The sequence below is a fragment of the Aythya ferina genome (assembly GCF_964211825.1).
Source record: "Aythya ferina genome assembly, chromosome: 15".
Lineage (NCBI taxonomy): Eukaryota > Metazoa > Chordata > Aves > Anseriformes > Anatidae > Aythya > Aythya ferina.
In genome coordinates this window covers 7,112,722-7,129,190 of record NC_140314.1, presented here as the reverse complement: position 1 = coordinate 7,129,190, position 16,469 = coordinate 7,112,722, and the positions used below count along the sequence as shown (strand labels likewise).

Sequence of the window (16,469 nt, the reverse complement as noted above, 5' to 3'; positions counted from 1 at the left end):
GTATTGCAAAGATTTTGTATCTGATTATATTAGCCTAATCCAGAATTGTGTTTAGGACTATCTGTTTACAGTTTAACTGTTGTGAACTTACTGTTTTTATTCCATATAGATTTTTTTTTTTTTCCTGGAGGTTATGTTGTATAGATAGTACAGTACGGGTTAAACCACGACACTAGATAAAAGAATAAACGTTTTGCTTGGTTCTTACTTTTTGTTTTTATACATCATAAGTTGAAAAATTCTGAAGTGAGGCTGTTCTGACCATGTCATGTTTAAAAATACAGGCCTTGTGGCGTACACTGCGCAATCCTGCAGACAGCATTTCTCACGTGGCTTATCGCGTACTTGGTAAATTTGGTGGAAGTAACAGGAAAATGTTAAAGGAATCACAGAAACTACAATATGTGGTCACAGAAATTCAAGGACCCAGCATTACAATAGAATTTTCAGACTGTAAAGCATCTATTCAGCTCCCTATGGAAAAAGTAAGGACTTTTTTGAGAACTAAGGACATATTCTATGCTAAGAAGTTACCTTGTTCAGTTTTCCTTCATTACAGACTTTTTGAAAGTTTGTTTGCTTATAAAGAAAAAAAAAAAAAACTTGATGAAATGTGTGCTATGTTTGCCTTCAATTCCAGATTTGAATTAATAAATATTCAACATTATAGAAATTGCATACTTAAAAGTAGTTTTTAGGACCTCACACACACATGGATATGTTCTGATATCCCTTGAGTTAGACAGAGATTTCTAATTCATTTATTCTGTAATGAAGAAACAGAATATAAACCCACTTCCTTGTATTTGTTTTTTTGTTTTGTTAGTTTATTTTTATTTTTGTTTTGTTTTTTTGAGTTGTCAGACTTTGCAGGTAAAAATGCAAAAAGTTGTTTCAGGAGTTGCTAATCATCATTCCACTGATGACAGGCATTCTTTGTATTTCTTAATTTGGGCAGTCTAAATTGTAAGTGTTTTTTAAGTGACTATGTATTAAAAATACTGTTCCCTTGATTAATCGCTTTATAATAAATATTAAGAAATAGTGTTTTATTACTATCTTTTTTTCTTCTTTCTTGATTGTAGGCAATTGAAACTGCTCTGGACTGCTTGAAGAGTGCTAACACAGAGCCGTATTATCGGAGGCAAGCCTGGGAAGTAATCAAGTGTTTCTTAGTAGCTATGATGAGCTTGGATGATAATAAGCATGCATTATATCAACTTCTGGCACATCCCAAGTATGACAATTCTTTAAACGTAAATGTGTATGTAAAATTTATAGTGTCTTTAGAGTAACCTAATTTAGAGAGAATGGTTAGTCTAAACAATGTATTCTGCATGATGTTTTTACCTTTTGGTTTATCCTGCTTCCTTTCAAATTTATGCAGGACTTTTCAAATCTTGCTCTTGGTTTTGTCTGCATGTTATTTAATGTAAATCTGTTTTTTATGCAATCTTTTTATGCAATTAAAAAAAACTTAATGCAATCTGTTAATGTTCCAAATTTTAATTTTCTTCCCCTACTCACAGTCCAATGCACAATCTTTAGATACAACAAGACAGTTTCTTATAAATTTAATTGTAGTTTAATATATTTAAGTAATTGGAGCGTTCCGATGTTTAATAGTGTTTCAAAGATAAGATTGTGATGTTTTGTGCGTGCTTCTAACTTTTTACCAAAGTGAAAGAGATACAAAATTTAGTTTCCATTTAGTGACCAGTCTGTAGCATAGTCACATACACACAGCTGATGTTCATGGATGGATAGGTTTTGATGTATGACTTTGTTTGTCTTAGGGCAGTATAGGATTTTTTTTATTTTTTACATCTTTCAAAATTTGAGTCATCAATACTAAAGTTCATTGCTTTTAAACAACTTTCACATCTTTGCCTACAAAGTGTGTGCTGACTTTGAGTTGCAGTATAGTAAGTGTTGCTAAAGATCATAGTTGCTATTATAATTGGGACTTGTTAGACTTGACATAAATATAGTTTTGCAATGAATAGGTTCTGTTGGGGCAGTGATTTGATAAGTAATCTTCCAGTCTTGAAAGATTAAAATCAAATGTCATTTTAAAAAAGGGAAAATGTCAAAATATTGAAAATGACATTCTGTAATTGAGTTGCAGTGTGAAGCCTGTATACCTATTATTTGGAATATATGTGGCTTCTTCTGAACCACTGGCTTTAAATGTTCATGAAGAAATTGAGCTATCCATCATGTTTGAGACCAGTGGTTGACAAAATTAATACCAACTGAGTGAACCGGTCTAGCTCTATCAAAGTGACGAGAAAATGGGAGGTGGAAAAGGAGTTTGATATCAAGAGCAAACTGTAAATCAAGTACTTGATGATGTTCATGGTTGAGCTGCCAATACTGCCAAGTTTAGGATTATAATGAACTTAATTTTGTCTTTCAGCTTTACTGAGAAGTCCATACCCAGTGTAATTATTTCGCATCGGTACAAAGCTCAGGATACTCCAGCTCGTAAAACGTTTGAGCAGGCTTTGACAGGGGCATTCATGTCAGCAGTCATCAAAGATCTGAGACCAAGTGCTCTGCCTTTTGTAGCCAGCTTGATCCGCCATTATACAATGGTGGCGGTAGCTCAGCAGTGTGGTAAGTGAAGTGCCCTAAAGATCTTGTTGTCGTGAGAGGGGTGAAGTTTTTTACTTAACGCTACTGACTATTATAACAAGTATGTCATGATATTCTGGGTAGATGTGTTGGGTTTTGTTCTGTGGCTGAATTATTTTTAACTATCTGTAAATAATAGAGCAGTGAAAATTGTTAAGCAAGTTTTCAAAAACGTCACCTAATAATACTCTTAAAATGCTGAAGCAAATAAAATAAATAGGGCTTCGAACAGTGTATATCTCCAGAGCATTTGTGTAACTTAGATGCCGTTATTTTTGCAGGTGGTTTTTAATTGGGTTGTTTTTGCTTGCAATTTTGAGGGACTATTAGAGGAATTAAGTAAATGCAAAGCACTGCAGCATCTTCTACTTATGAAGTAAACTTCTTGTTTGGAATTGGACTGTAGGACGTGTATTAATATAATCTGAATTTCTTAAGTTTCTTCATTCTAATTAAATCTTCTTAGCAAGCCTCTGCAGTGTGTAATGTAGTGCATAGAAGAAAATATTCAAGTAGATGTAATCTTTTTTTCTTCTAAGAGTGAAGAATGCCTTACAATCCATTTATATGCAAATTGACACATTGCTTACTAGTTTTGCCATCCTCTAGTCAGAAAAGTAGTAAAATTTAATTGAAAGACTATTCATATTTCAATATCCATTGTCTTATCTTTTTCTTCCTCCTCTCCCTATACAAATTACAGGTCCTTTTCTGCTGCAGTGCTATCAGGTTGGAAGCCAGCCTAGCACAGCTATGTTTCATAGCGAAGAAAATGGGTCGAAAGGCATGGATCCCTTGGTGCTTATTGATGCCATAGCAATCTGCATGGCTTATGAGGAGAAGGAGCTCTGCAAAATAGGAGAGGTGGCTCTAGCAGTGATATTTGATGTTGCAAGCATCATCTTGGGGTCAAAGGAAAGGGTAATACTATGCATAATTTTCTTATTTAGAAAAAATGTATGATTAAATGATCTAGTTTCAGACAGCTGAATTTTGTTTCTAAAATTTCAGAAAATACCAATGAGCTGACAAAACAAACTGAAAGAATTCTTTTTTTCCAGGCTTGTCAACTTCCCTTGTTTTCCTACATTGTGGAACGTTTGTGTGCTTGCTGCTACGAACAAGCTTGGTATGCTAAACTAGGAGGTGTGGTGTCAATTAAATTTCTTATGGAACGGCTTCCACTAATTTGGGTCCTCCAGAACCAGCAGACTTTCCTGAAGGCACTTCTCTTTGTTATGATGGATCTAACTGGAGAGGTGAAGAATGAATGTATTATATCAAGTAATGTGGGGGAAACTAGCTTTTTTTTCTTAATTCACACAAATTGAGCTTTTTCTGATTTTGATTTTACTTCAAAATGTATCGTTTCTGTAATAATTGCGTTTGCTCAATTCAGAGTAGAAATGTACAAGTCTCATTTAGATTAGTGAAAGATCTCTAGATTCACTGTAACTTGGACTGCATTTAGTTTGAAGGTGTTCGTCTTATTAAAAAACTGTATGTAGTTACAGATACCTAGAGAATTGGCTTCTTGATCTTTTCTCAGTTGTGAATCATATGGTGACGCCACTGCTAAGGTGTTCCAGCTCTTAGATTTCACTCATTGCAACTCACAGCTTTGGGAAGATTGGTGGGAAGATTAGTCGAACATGTGCCTTTTCCAGAGGATTCATGACAGACAAGTGCAGAGTTTGTTGTTGAGTAGTGTGTAGATTTGTTATTTTTGTTCTGTACTTTAAAAAAATATAAAAAATAAAAATAATCCATGATACTTCAGGTTTCCAATGGAGCGGTTGCTATGGCAAAGACCACACTAGAACAGCTTTTGATTAGATGTGCAACTCCTTTAAAAGATGAAGAAAAAACAGAAGAAATCCTAGCAGCACAGGAGAAGTCTTTCCATCATGTGACACATGATCTAGTTCGAGAAGTAACCTCTCCAAACTCTACTGTGAGAAAACAGGCTATGCATTCTTTACAAGTACTTGCACAGGTCACTGGAAAAAGCGTCACTGTGATTATGGAGCCACACAAAGAGGTAAGCAGAAATACTTAATGGAAGTCCAAGCGTGTCTAAAGTTGTTTACCAGTTTAACTTTTCAAAATGTCTTTCTGAGTGCGTTTTCTCACCTTAGTGAATTAAGTTCTTAGTGGCTTGATAGCATATGTTTGTCATTTACTGTGTTTCATTGTTTAAAATACACTGTGGCTGGAGTACTGCCTCATCACTTAGCCAGCATTGATAGTGATTTACTTCCTGAAGTTATGGATTGTGCATCCTACTACCAATCAGATGGCAGGCCAGATAGATACTTTATTTTGAACCTGTGTTTGCTGTTTTATATCTAAGTATGAGGCATATCCAGAAAGACTATGCAGATCAAAGCTGGTTGAAATCACTTTTTGCTAGCTGGTAGCATTTTTTCTCTTGAAAAGCTAGTATAAACATACATAAGCCCTAAAGGCCTCCACAGCATATAAAATTATAGATGTCATTATTGCAATTTGGGAACATACAGAGAAGCCCCCCAGCTGATACCTTATATTGTTAAGGTGTTTATGGAGGAGAGTGAAAAGTTGCTGTAATGGGGGAAAAAAAATTACCTGAATGTCTCTCCTTTCTGATGTTTTAGGAGCTTAAAATACTTGTTTCTGGACCTGAATGTTTTAAATGCTTGAGTCTATGAATTTCTTTTAAAAAATGTTTATGAAGTTATGTGAAGTTATAAACTACCATAGATCTGTTCACAGAGGATATGTAATATTTGGAGATTTTTTCCCTGAGGTTTTTTCCCTGACTGAATTCAGTTAGATCAGAGAAACACTTTTTCTTCTTGCTTAGTGATTTCTAAAGAGGTATATCTGGAGCCCCAGTAGCAAATGAATAGAAATGTGGTCATGCCTAATGTTGTATTAGTGGCTAGGTCTATGGGATCATTTGAATATGGTGTTAATTTGGTAATCGAAATTGCATTGTGTAGGTCCTCCAAGACATGGTTCCTCCTAAAAAGCATTTACTTAGGCATCAACCTGCAAATGCCCAGATTGGACTGATGGAGGGGAATACATTTTGCACAACCCTGCAACCTCGGTTGTTTACAATGGATTTAAATGTTGTGGAACACAAGGTTTTCTACACAGAGGTACTTCCTTTTTATGTTCTCATATTTGAATGTAGCTTCTGAAGTAACGATGGTATCAGAATTCTTATTGCTGCAAATACATTTTTCTCTATGTATTTTAAACTTCCCCTGGAAATGAAGAATTTGCCTTTTGAAATGTGGACCAATGAAGTTGTCTGCCTTTATGACTAAGCTCTGAGCTAAGTAGAATGACTGGCTAAGTAGAATGACTAGCTCTGAGCTAAGTAGAATGTTCTAACATGTTAAATCTTCATGTTACATTCCTAGTCCTAATAGGCCTGATTTTAATATTTAAATCTTATTTTATGCACAGCATATATATGATACCAATGGTTGTACCACCAAAACATATACATTTTCCGTTAAGGTTTTTGAGTCCCTAACTGCTTGGATAACATCAGATATAAAAGCAAAACCCTAGTATGTGGATTTAATGTGGAGTAACTGTCTAGTCCCTTGGTTTCCTAGCAGTATAGCCCAAATGTAAGTTAAGGGCTTTGATACCAACAGCAATTGCAGTTAGCAAGGCAAGTATGGGATATAGTTGTCCATGCAGAGGACCTTCATTTTTTTTCCTTAAGACAAAGTGTCAAAAAATGACTATAAAGGTGAGAGTGATGTATTGATTTTGTGAAGATCTCAACTGTAATAATGTTCTTGGATATAGACATAGCTTGGGCATTGTTAACTTGCATTGTTTTCTTTACAACTTGTTCACTGCTTTCTAACAGAAACATACACGTGTTTTGAAAATACTGTTCTGCAAAGAGGGTTCTACAGAAAAGAACTGTCCCTCAGGGCAGTGACCCATGACCATATGAATTACTGAAGACATTTTCAGCATATTTCTTTCCTCTTAATCTCCATCTGTTCTCTTACCCCTGTACTCAGTATTTTCAGTATTTCGCTGCCATTCAGGAGGCAAACTTTTCTGTAGACGTTCTTTTACACCCTGTACCACATGTGCAACATGTTTGCAAATAGACCTGCTAGGTTTTGGCAAATTGTAAAAACACTAAGTTTTGCCTGACTTTTCTTTAGTGGCAGTATTAGTGTGTTCTCTTGTCTCTGGCTAACTGTCAGTTTTCATGGAAACTTACACTCTAATTTCAAGTAGAATTTTTGCCTGTTGGTGAAGTTTGGGGATTGTAATTTGAGTAAACCTGTGTCTTTAAGGAAACAAGGCTCAAAGGATGACTGATAATACTGTTTCAACCATCATTCATAATGCTGTGCTAAAATGATTGTTTATTTTTTCCCTAGCTCTTGAATTTGTGTGAGGCTGAAGATAATGCCTTAATGAAGCTACCTTGTTACAAAAGTCTTCCATCACTTGTACCTCTTCGCATTGCTGCATTAAGTAAGTGAAAGTTCATAAACAAAATTAGATGTAGATAAGTGTCCTTGTGAGCAAAGGGCAATCTTCTTCCCAAGATCAGCAGAAAACTTGAGAGCTTGAAGACTGATGACTGCTCTCTAGAGGTCACAGTTTAATGGAGAATAATGGGAAGTATTGCTGCTTCCTTAATGAGTAAGATTTAGTTTCTGAAATTAACCCAAAATATTTTTAGACTAATTATGTTATATATGAAAACTAAAACTCTGTTAATAGACTTTCCAGTCTTTTCTTGTTTTATGATGCCTGTTGTTTTTGGCAAAGCATTCTGGGCTTTAGCGGTATGTAATTTAAGATGAAGTAAAATAAGCTTGAAAAGAATAAATGTAGAATTATTTTTTTTCCTTTCTTTCTGAAATTGAGTTAGCAAAGAGAAATTTACTTTGATATTTGCTTGCAGATGCTCTAGCTGCCTGCAATTACTTACCTCAGTCAAGAGAGAAAATTATTGCTGCACTTTTCAAGGCACTTAATTCAACAAATAATGAACTGCAGGAGGCAGGAGAAGCATGCATGAGAAAGGTTAGTGCATTAAAACAATGTTGCTTTCAACTTTCATGGTCTCTCTGCTTTATGTGTCGATTACAGATCTTCTTGGGAAAGTTGGGAAGATGCATCAGCCTTTCTTAGCATTTTCACAAATGCGCGTGTCTGGCTTTATTGTAAAAGCTTTTCTTGTGTTTCCTCTTTGTTCCCAAAAGAATTAGTAGAGACATGGTTGGTTTTGGAAATGGAAGCAATATGGTAGAGTCAAGCTCTGCATCACAGTATTGCAGTTACCTTAAGGGACGGCATCGTCTGTGTGCTATTACTAATTTAGAATTAGTAATGGTGCTATGCTGCATCTGTTCTGTGGATGCTAGGCTATAATGTGAGAAAAGCTGGAAAGATGGGGAAAAGGATGTCCTCTTATTATGACATGCAGCCTGGTAGATAGACCTAATTCTACTTCAGCAAGATTTTATAAGATTTAATACCTTTCCTTCATGTGTAGAAAATGATGATAAAAATGCTTACAACCTCTTCATAATGAGGTGTAAACTGGATGGTATGTCACAGGGAGTGTCAGTATAGTAATGCTGGTGGTTTACATTTTCTTAGGCTGTTGACTAATTAGAGATCAGATTTCATCTTTTCATGTTACTTTGGTCATGAAAGGAAAAGTACTGACCAGTTAGGACTTGCTGACAGTACAGTTCAGTTGAGAGGTAAGAGGTGTAACAACTAAGGGTTGTTCTGACCTGTGCGTTTGGTATGAGATTTTTCTAATAATTTCTACCACCTTTTCCTGTGATAAATCAATGCCCACAGGATGTTTAATTATAACAGGAAATATTCTGTCCGGCTGCTTGCAGCCAGGTTTTCTCTCACCTTTTATGTTTCTCACTTATGCGTGTGGATTTTAACAGACATTTGCTCCATTGCTTTCAGCCAGATTCACAGCCATTTGTTAATAAAGTAGTGCCTAGGGAGTTTGTCTATGACTGTAAATTTCAGTTATAACTACGGCAATTTTTCAATCCTTGTCTGTAATTAAGGCCTCCTGTTTGATTGTTTCATGGAATATCCCACAGTACATCAAGAATACTAAAGTGTTTTCCATCTTTTCATTGCATATATTTCTAGTAATAAATATCTTTCAAACTGTTGCATTCTGAAAGTACAAAATTAAAGTAAAAAATGAAGTCAGCAGAAATTATTTCAAGTAAGTTGCTTGCACAGAAGTCACTAAGCTCTGTGCTGTATTTTGAACCTATACTCTCTTGCAGTTCTTGGAAGGAGCTACAATAGAAGTTGATCAAATTCATACACACATGAGGCCGTTGCTTATGATGCTGGGGGACTATCGAAGCCTGACACTAAATGTTGTGAATCGTCTGACATCTGTCACTAGACTTTTTCCAAACTCTTTTAACGATAAATTCTGTGATCAAATGATGGTAAGCCCACTCAAGTATTGCGGTGTTTTGTTTTTTCTGATCCTTCGGAGGAAATTGTCTTTTAACATGTACTAGTATTTTTTAAGCCAAAGAACAATTCAGTAGTGACTTGATGTATAAATTTCAAGTAAAATGTTTTTGTTTTACAATAGGAAAAATGAGTATCTTCAAACATTTACTTGGTTAAAGTTTGTCTTAATTTCTAAAGAACTGCTAAACCAAAAATTTAAGAGGTGTTCTCGTCTTGTGAAGTTATACCTTATTATATTAAGGTCTGCTTGGTCATACTTCTTTCTAAGTAAGGTGCCAGCAGCATAATATAGTAAGTAATCCCTTGAACATGCATTTTACTTCCTATCAGGCTAAGTCCATTTTAGTGGAAGGTATTTCCTTTCTTACTTCATTTACAATTTTTAAAGTGTGTGTATGGAAAGTCTCTATTCTTTTGCCATGGCTATTTAAATATTTATATGTACATGTATGTAGCAAATAATTGAACAGGTGTAAGCCTATCATCATTGCCTATCTGACTTCAAATTTTTGTGCTTTTTATTGTATGTACTCTTACAAGCCTTGCTTTCTTGGATATGGAGAGAATTTGAGGCAACCTTTAGAAGTCAACACACTTGACTTTCAGTTTCAGATTCTAGTTTCAGTTGCTAGTGGTAAAACTACATTGAGAGCTGAAAGGTTTTTTTAATCATTAAATGTCATATTTGCTTGTTCTATATAAAAATTGAATTGGTACCAATTTCAGCATTTGCTGTTCCTGTAGAGTGCTTTAGATTTAAATTAAAAAAGAAAGTTTCTAGGTATATTCTAATAAAAATCTTTAGCAGTCCCCTATTGCACTCTCCTAGCAGGAGAGTGCCATGGTTTTGATGTGAGAAAGATGCCTATACATTTCACACCCAAACTCAGTCTTCTAATTGCATATAGATTAATAACAGCTTTTTTTTAGGTGATATTCCTACCTTTTCAGTTTGGAAGGAGTTGAAAGTATTTGAAGTTGTAAACTGTATGGTTTCAAATAGTAAATTAACTTTTCAATCTGAGGGAACAAAAGTAACTAATCATTTTTCCCTTTGTTTCCCTCAAACAATCATTTCTGCCTCTTTCTTTTCTTGAAGTATATGCTGTCACTTGCTAAAATGGAATGGTATAATTAGAAGAATAATATTAATTATCTTTTTTGATAGCAACACCTGCGTAAATGGATGGAAGTTGTAGTTATCACACACAAAGGTGGACAGAGGAGTGATGGAAATGTAAGTTAATGAATGCTTTTATGTGGGAAGACAAAGAAGAAATAAACAATGCTAATGTTCAGGAATTGCAGAACTCACTCACTTGTAAATGCTGCCATAACTGATTGCAAACTGATATTTTGTTACAACCTAATGAACTTACATATATGGCATGTTACAATGTTGTTAATTGTATGTTACAAATTTTAGTAAGTAGAGTTTTCTACCTGCTGAGAACAGTTAACTGTGGAGCCTATTCTGTACTGCTTGGTGTGGGAACTGCTCACTGACTTCTTTTTTCAGTTCTTTCTGCTTAGAATTTTTATCACTGGAGTAGATGATGAGCTCAGCAGCATTATCCCTTTCTTTTCGCTAATGTTTGATGTTCATAACAGTCTTTTGAAAATTTTGTGAAATAATAATATCCCGGTTAATTTTACTTATAATTTGTGAAAAACAAATTCAGTGTTTACCAGCTGAGATCAGATCAAAATCTCTCATCCACCCAAGTCAATGGTCTCAATGTTGAACTGTGAGATGACAGATTTTCCTGTAAATGGGAGATTGCATTAAGCCATTGTCAACTTAATGACAGTACAGTGTGTTCTTCAGCAATACTGCACTTAAAGGAATTCCTGCTTCAGAGTGTTTTCATGTAGGTTACCAGAAGTCCTTTAATTATATCAAGACTTTATTAATAATTTAATATATATGTAGAGCTGTATTATTGCAACTACTGAAACATTGGGGGGAGTTGTATTAATTTCTTTGTTTCTCAAATTAGAATGAAAATAGATTGGCTTTTTTTTTTTTTTTCCCTCAAAACATGGAATTGCCTTAGTGTTTTTTCATTACTCTTTCCTGTGATTGCAAAGAGAGCTTTTAAATCTGAATTCAGTCTTTATATTTGACCTAGAGGTCCTCTAATGGAGTAGAATTTGTTTCTTAAATTTAGAAACTGCACATTTTCCAGTTAATCACTAATGTTTTACTTGGGTCAGAGTAGTTGTAAGGCCTTCATATTCTTCTTTTAGGATTGATTTTTACACAAACATGGTGATTACAGGTGTCTTGCAGATCTTCATGTAGCAATAGTCTTTCTAACCACAATGCGGCACCTGTAAAACAGTTTTTACTTGTCACTAAATAACATTTAATGGTGAATTCTTTTGCATTTAATATTTTCTGTTCATGTTTTCTGTGTAGTTGTGTGTTTAGTCTTCTAAACGTGATTTTTTAATTTTTTATTAAGTGTTGGCTTAAAACGTGTTGAGGGCGAAGTGCACGTCAGAAACTTGAGGAACACAAACCCTCAAGTCTTGAAGGAGAAGTCCATGAAAATGCTTTCAGATAGAATTGTATGGCTGCAAAGCTAATTGAAATGCTACTTTTTTTTTCCCCAGCTGTTGCTCTAAAGATGCTTTAAGAGTAGAAACTGTAGGAAACTGAAGGCAGTCACAGACAGCGTGATCTTCATACCAGTGATCTGGCAGTCTGTGTTCAAATCTCCATATGTATGAGTACTGCTGCTGTAATCGTATCTTATAAACGTGGAAAAACTTGGATGGTAAAACCAGTGGGTAGACTTAGTTGCGGCTGGCCTTTCACTTGCCATATTGAGGCTGCACTGAGATTCCAAAATCTGCGATACTCACATAAAAGTAGTGGTGGGGAGAGCTCTTGAAGTGGGTTGTATTGTTTGGTTTGAGTGATTAGAGTAGGAGATGATCACCATTCTCTGCTGTGTGTACCAGGAAACCCTTTTATTTGGCAGCTGAAATGGCACAGAGCACTATTACAATAATTTCTTTGACCTGAAGAATTTTCATCTCTCTTCCAGCAGCACGTAATGAAGGTGCCATTGGGTGGCGATGCTGGCGTTGTTATGCACTTCTTCAGCATGCTGCACGTAGTGGCTAGTCAGCAAGGCCTCTTAATGGAATGGTCTACATCCAAAATGTCTAAGAAATGAGTCTGCATATGCAAATAGCATTTCTAGATAATGTAAAAGCTTTAGCCATCTCAGTTAGAATGGCATAATAATTAACAACTGTTGTAAAGATTCACAGTTGTTGCCAGAACAACTAAGTTCTTCATTCACTTAAATGATGTTGTGACAGTCCTTCTGTGTTGCTGAATTGTGCCTTGCCTGTTTACATAAGTGAACAAATTAGGACATAACAGCTTAAGTAGAGATGAGATCTAATTTATTGGCCTGATGGTTGAGATCTTTCATTTAAATTCCTTCTTCTATTCTTCTCCACCTCCTCAAGGAGAAACCTAGTTTTTAGGTCATGTTCAGTAATGTAAGAAATTAATTTTGAGTAGGTAGTTGCTTCAGACTCTCCTTCTCATGAACAGGGGCACCACGGTGGAAATTCTGCGTTACAGCTTATTAGTAAGAGTGTAGCTTGGTAGTTCAAATATCGACAGTTGTTTCATGATCAATGTTGGACAAATTTGTCTTTGAAGATGCTAGAAGATTGATTTCCCCTAACTTAATCATCTCTAATATCTTTTTATCTGTTAGACATACTTGGGAAGCTATGTATAAACAATATACAAGTAGAAAAAAGGATGCTTTTCATCCTAATTCTTAGGAGAGCTCTTAGGAGAGCAATTCAGAGTGTCTGAGAGGTTCATTGTCTCCATGCTTTCAGTTTGAGGTGAGAAAATAACCCTACTGAGGTCAGTCTCTGACTGCAGCCTGAAGAATAGCATATGCTGGTTTGTTCGTTTATTTGATATTTTTGTGGGCTTTTTCTTTTCATGCTGTGACTTCTGTTTTGGTTCAGCCTGCCGCGGGAGGGGTAGAGGTGAGAAACTCAGTGGAGGCACCAGGAAGTTCTTTGTTGTTGTGTTTTGTTTTTCATGTTTTATTTTTGATTTACTTTTATTCTTAACTGTGATGTTATTTTTGTTGTTGTATTTTGGGCAGAGTGCATTGTGCCTTTGAGTGCAGTGCTGTGAATTGTCTTACGTTTGTCTGTGGCAGAGTCATTTTGATACAGTTGCTGTTCAGGATGTGAAACGTGTTTTTACTAGGAAGAGCAGGATTTTCAGTTTCTATGAAGGCGTAAGTCTTCTGTATGTGTTTATGCCTCAATCTATGGGAGTAGTCTTGGGGGTTCTGTGTAGGCAGAACATGTTAAAGTGGGGGGGCCTAATACTTTGTAAATTTGGTTGAGGAAATGCAATGTATGTGGTACCTATTTTGTCACATACTGCTTACTAGAAATGAGTTTTAGAGGGATAAGGTTGGATTTTTTTTTTTTTCCTGCCTTTTCTTACTGAAGAAGATGCACCGCCTCATTAACTGAAATGTAGTTCACTTTAAATTGCACAATGAAACAAAAGTCTAATAGTATTTTGGACTTAAGAGAATTTATTATCTAGGGAGAGAATATGTAGTGGGAGAAGAGAGCTGACTCTGCTCCAGAGTGGCCAGCTGTTTGCAAGATGTACTGAGCGGTGCTGGGAGAAAGCTGTCTGTCTTGTTCTTCATTTCTAGTCTGGGGTTGCGGGTTGTACGTGAGAAATTGTTTAGAAAGGAAGACTTGGCTTTTTGATGCATGAGCTACTTGGTGTAGTGCAGCAGTGAGTGCTCTGCAACTCCCTCATCACCGTTATCATTACACAGAGTTTAGTTCTTGTCTGTAAAATATCACTTTTCTGACAAAGAAAATAAAATGAAAGCATGATATTGCAAGTGGAATGGCAAAGTTCCATAAGAGAACTTTATTCCATACATTGTGGTAAGTAGATATTGTATATATGTTAACCCTTGCTGGCTCTGCTGATGTAGAGAGGAAAAAATAGTAGCATGTATGATACTATAGTAATCTATTTAGCTGGTAATATTAATTTAATTATGTTTCTTTTTACCTGTAGGAAATGAAGATTTGTTCAGCAATTATAAATCTATTTCATCTTATCCCAGCTGCCCCTCAGACATTGGTTAAACCTCTGCTGGAAGTTGTGATGAAAACAGAACGAGCAATGTTGATTGAGGTAAAAGTGGAAGTTAACATTGCTGATATTTTTGCTGTATATTATTTGTAAATATTCCATGAATTTTCCACATATTGGAAAGAGTGTGTGATATAAATATTTGCTTTAAAAAATGTTCTCCAGTCCTCTTAGGAGATGTTAATGTTTGCCTTACTTTCTTAAAATAAAGTTTTGATATTGTCAGTAAATCCTAATCATGAAAGTTCTGAGTGTTTTGTATCTGCATAAATGCCAAAACTAGTGCTGCTTTATTTATTTATTTTTATTTTTAAAAATATCTCTCTGGGTGCTAGTAAATTAGTAGACAAAAATTCTGCACTCTGCAATTTTAATTTAAGCATTTTGAATCTTACAGGCCGGCAGTCCATTCAGGGAACCTCTGATAAAATTTTTGACACGTCATCCATCCCAGACTGTAGAGCTGTTCATGATGGAAGCCACTTTAAATGATCCACAGTGGAGCAGAATGTTTATGGTAAGTGGTAGGGGCAGAGGAGAAGGGGAAAAAAACCTCATCTTCAAATACTTTTGGTTCATCATGTTTGCGATCTTTTACAAGTTATTTTTTTTGTCTATATGACCTTTATAGTACTTTAGCATGGCCTTATTCTGCCTGTTCTCTGTTTTATATTTGTTGGTCTAGAGCTATTAATTTTATGCCTTATCGCTGAAGTTGTATAGCTTTTTTATATACATGAATAAATAAAATGTAACCTCTATAACTTCAGTGACGAATATAAAAACTACAGGATGATGTATCCTCTTGATATTTTTGCTTTTAAAGGTCATTATTAAAATTATTTCTTCCTTTTTTCAGAGCTTCTTAAAACATAGAGATGCCAAACCTCTACGAGATGTACTGGCAGCTAATCCAAATCGATTTATCACTCTTTTGTTGCCTGTTGGTACCCAAGCAGCTGTTAGACCTGGTTCTCCAAGCACTACCACGTTGCGTCTTGATCTTCAGTTTCAGGCTATCAAGGTATTCATTTATTTTTGTTGGTCTTCATTGGATAGTTAAAATCTCTAAAGCAAAAGGCCTCTTCTGTACAGTCTTTCAACTGAGCTATAGTTTTCTTTAATCAACTGTGATACGAGAGAGAAACATGGCAAGGAAAACTTTCTTTAAAAAAAAAAAAAAAGCACAAAACAAAACAGTCCTTTAAGAATTGATCTAAACTACTTTTTGTATGACTTTGGATTATTTTAGAACCCTTAATCGACCTGGAAAAAAAAAGTGCTTTTTATACCATTGTTTCCACTAACAGATCTGTTGCATGTTGACTGTGCATTTGTCTTGTTTTGGTTTTGACAGATCATAAGTATTATTGTTAAGAATGATGAATGTTGGTTAGCAAATCAGCATTCCTTGGTGAATCAGCTGAAACGCGTGTGGGTGAGTGAAGCTTTTCAGGAGAGACATCGTAAGGAGAATATGGCTGCAACAAATTGGAAAGAACCTAAGCTGTTAGCATATTGCTTGCTGAATTACTGCAAGTACGTAAGACCATTTATTTTCTATATCTTGTGTATATTTATTTAATAAAATTTGAAAATATTATGAATAAACAGGGATACTAAAATTAGTAGTTAATGAAGAGAAAGTTTAATGTATTTCATAATACTGCTTTTAGCTCTAAAACCAGACCTCCTCAGGTACTACCTGTTCTTGGCTCTCTGCTCATTTAAAACTGGTTTTAGTTTCTTCAAGTCACGAAAATAATAGTTTTGGTAGTTTGTTTTTTTTCCTAACGAAGCTTTTTCTTTTTCTGTTTTTACAGAAGGAATTATGGTGACATAGAGCTGCTCTTCCAGTTGCTTCGGGCTTTTACGGGTCGTTTTCTCTGCAACATGACTTTCTTAAAGGAGTACATGGAAGAAGAGATTCCTAAAAACTACAGTATTCCCCAAAAACGCGCTTTGTTCTTCCGGTTTGTGGACTTCAATGACCCAAACTTTGGAGATGAGCTCAAAGCCAAGGTAACTAAAGCAATTAGATCAAAGTAGTCTGGTATTTAGATTTAATTTTCTTCTTGGGAACTAGGGCAACAAAACTCACTTACTTAAATGTCAACGAGTTTGATAATTGGCA

General features: G+C 35.3%; 1 protein-coding gene across 6 annotated transcripts in view; it reads left to right on the top strand.

Annotated features, from left to right (window-relative positions):
* Window positions 1-16,469, top strand: part of TRRAP (transformation/transcription domain associated protein) — a 91,026-nt gene that overhangs the window by 20,184 nt on the left and 54,373 nt on the right. For 4 of the 6 annotated variants that reach the window (XM_084536515.1, XM_084536511.1, XM_084536513.1 and 1 more), the window contains exons 22-37: window positions 285-485; window positions 1,086-1,264; window positions 2,420-2,619; window positions 3,341-3,558; window positions 3,699-3,896; window positions 4,418-4,678; window positions 5,622-5,783; window positions 7,047-7,143; window positions 7,580-7,701; window positions 8,949-9,119; window positions 10,319-10,387; window positions 14,258-14,377; window positions 14,733-14,852; window positions 15,195-15,359; window positions 15,693-15,874; window positions 16,159-16,357. In XM_084536515.1, coding sequence (XP_084392641.1) covers window positions 285-485; window positions 1,086-1,264; window positions 2,420-2,619; window positions 3,341-3,558; window positions 3,699-3,896; window positions 4,418-4,678; window positions 5,622-5,783; window positions 7,047-7,143; window positions 7,580-7,701; window positions 8,949-9,119; window positions 10,319-10,387; window positions 14,258-14,377; window positions 14,733-14,852; window positions 15,195-15,359; window positions 15,693-15,874; window positions 16,159-16,357 — 2,664 coding nt within the window. The remainder of the gene's footprint in view (window positions 1-284; window positions 486-1,085; window positions 1,265-2,419; window positions 2,620-3,340; window positions 3,559-3,698; window positions 3,897-4,417; window positions 4,679-5,621; window positions 5,784-7,046; window positions 7,144-7,579; window positions 7,702-8,948; window positions 9,120-10,318; window positions 10,388-14,257; window positions 14,378-14,732; window positions 14,853-15,194; window positions 15,360-15,692; window positions 15,875-16,158; window positions 16,358-16,469) is intronic. The other 2 variants (XM_084536516.1, XM_084536514.1) reach the window with 1 other exon arrangement.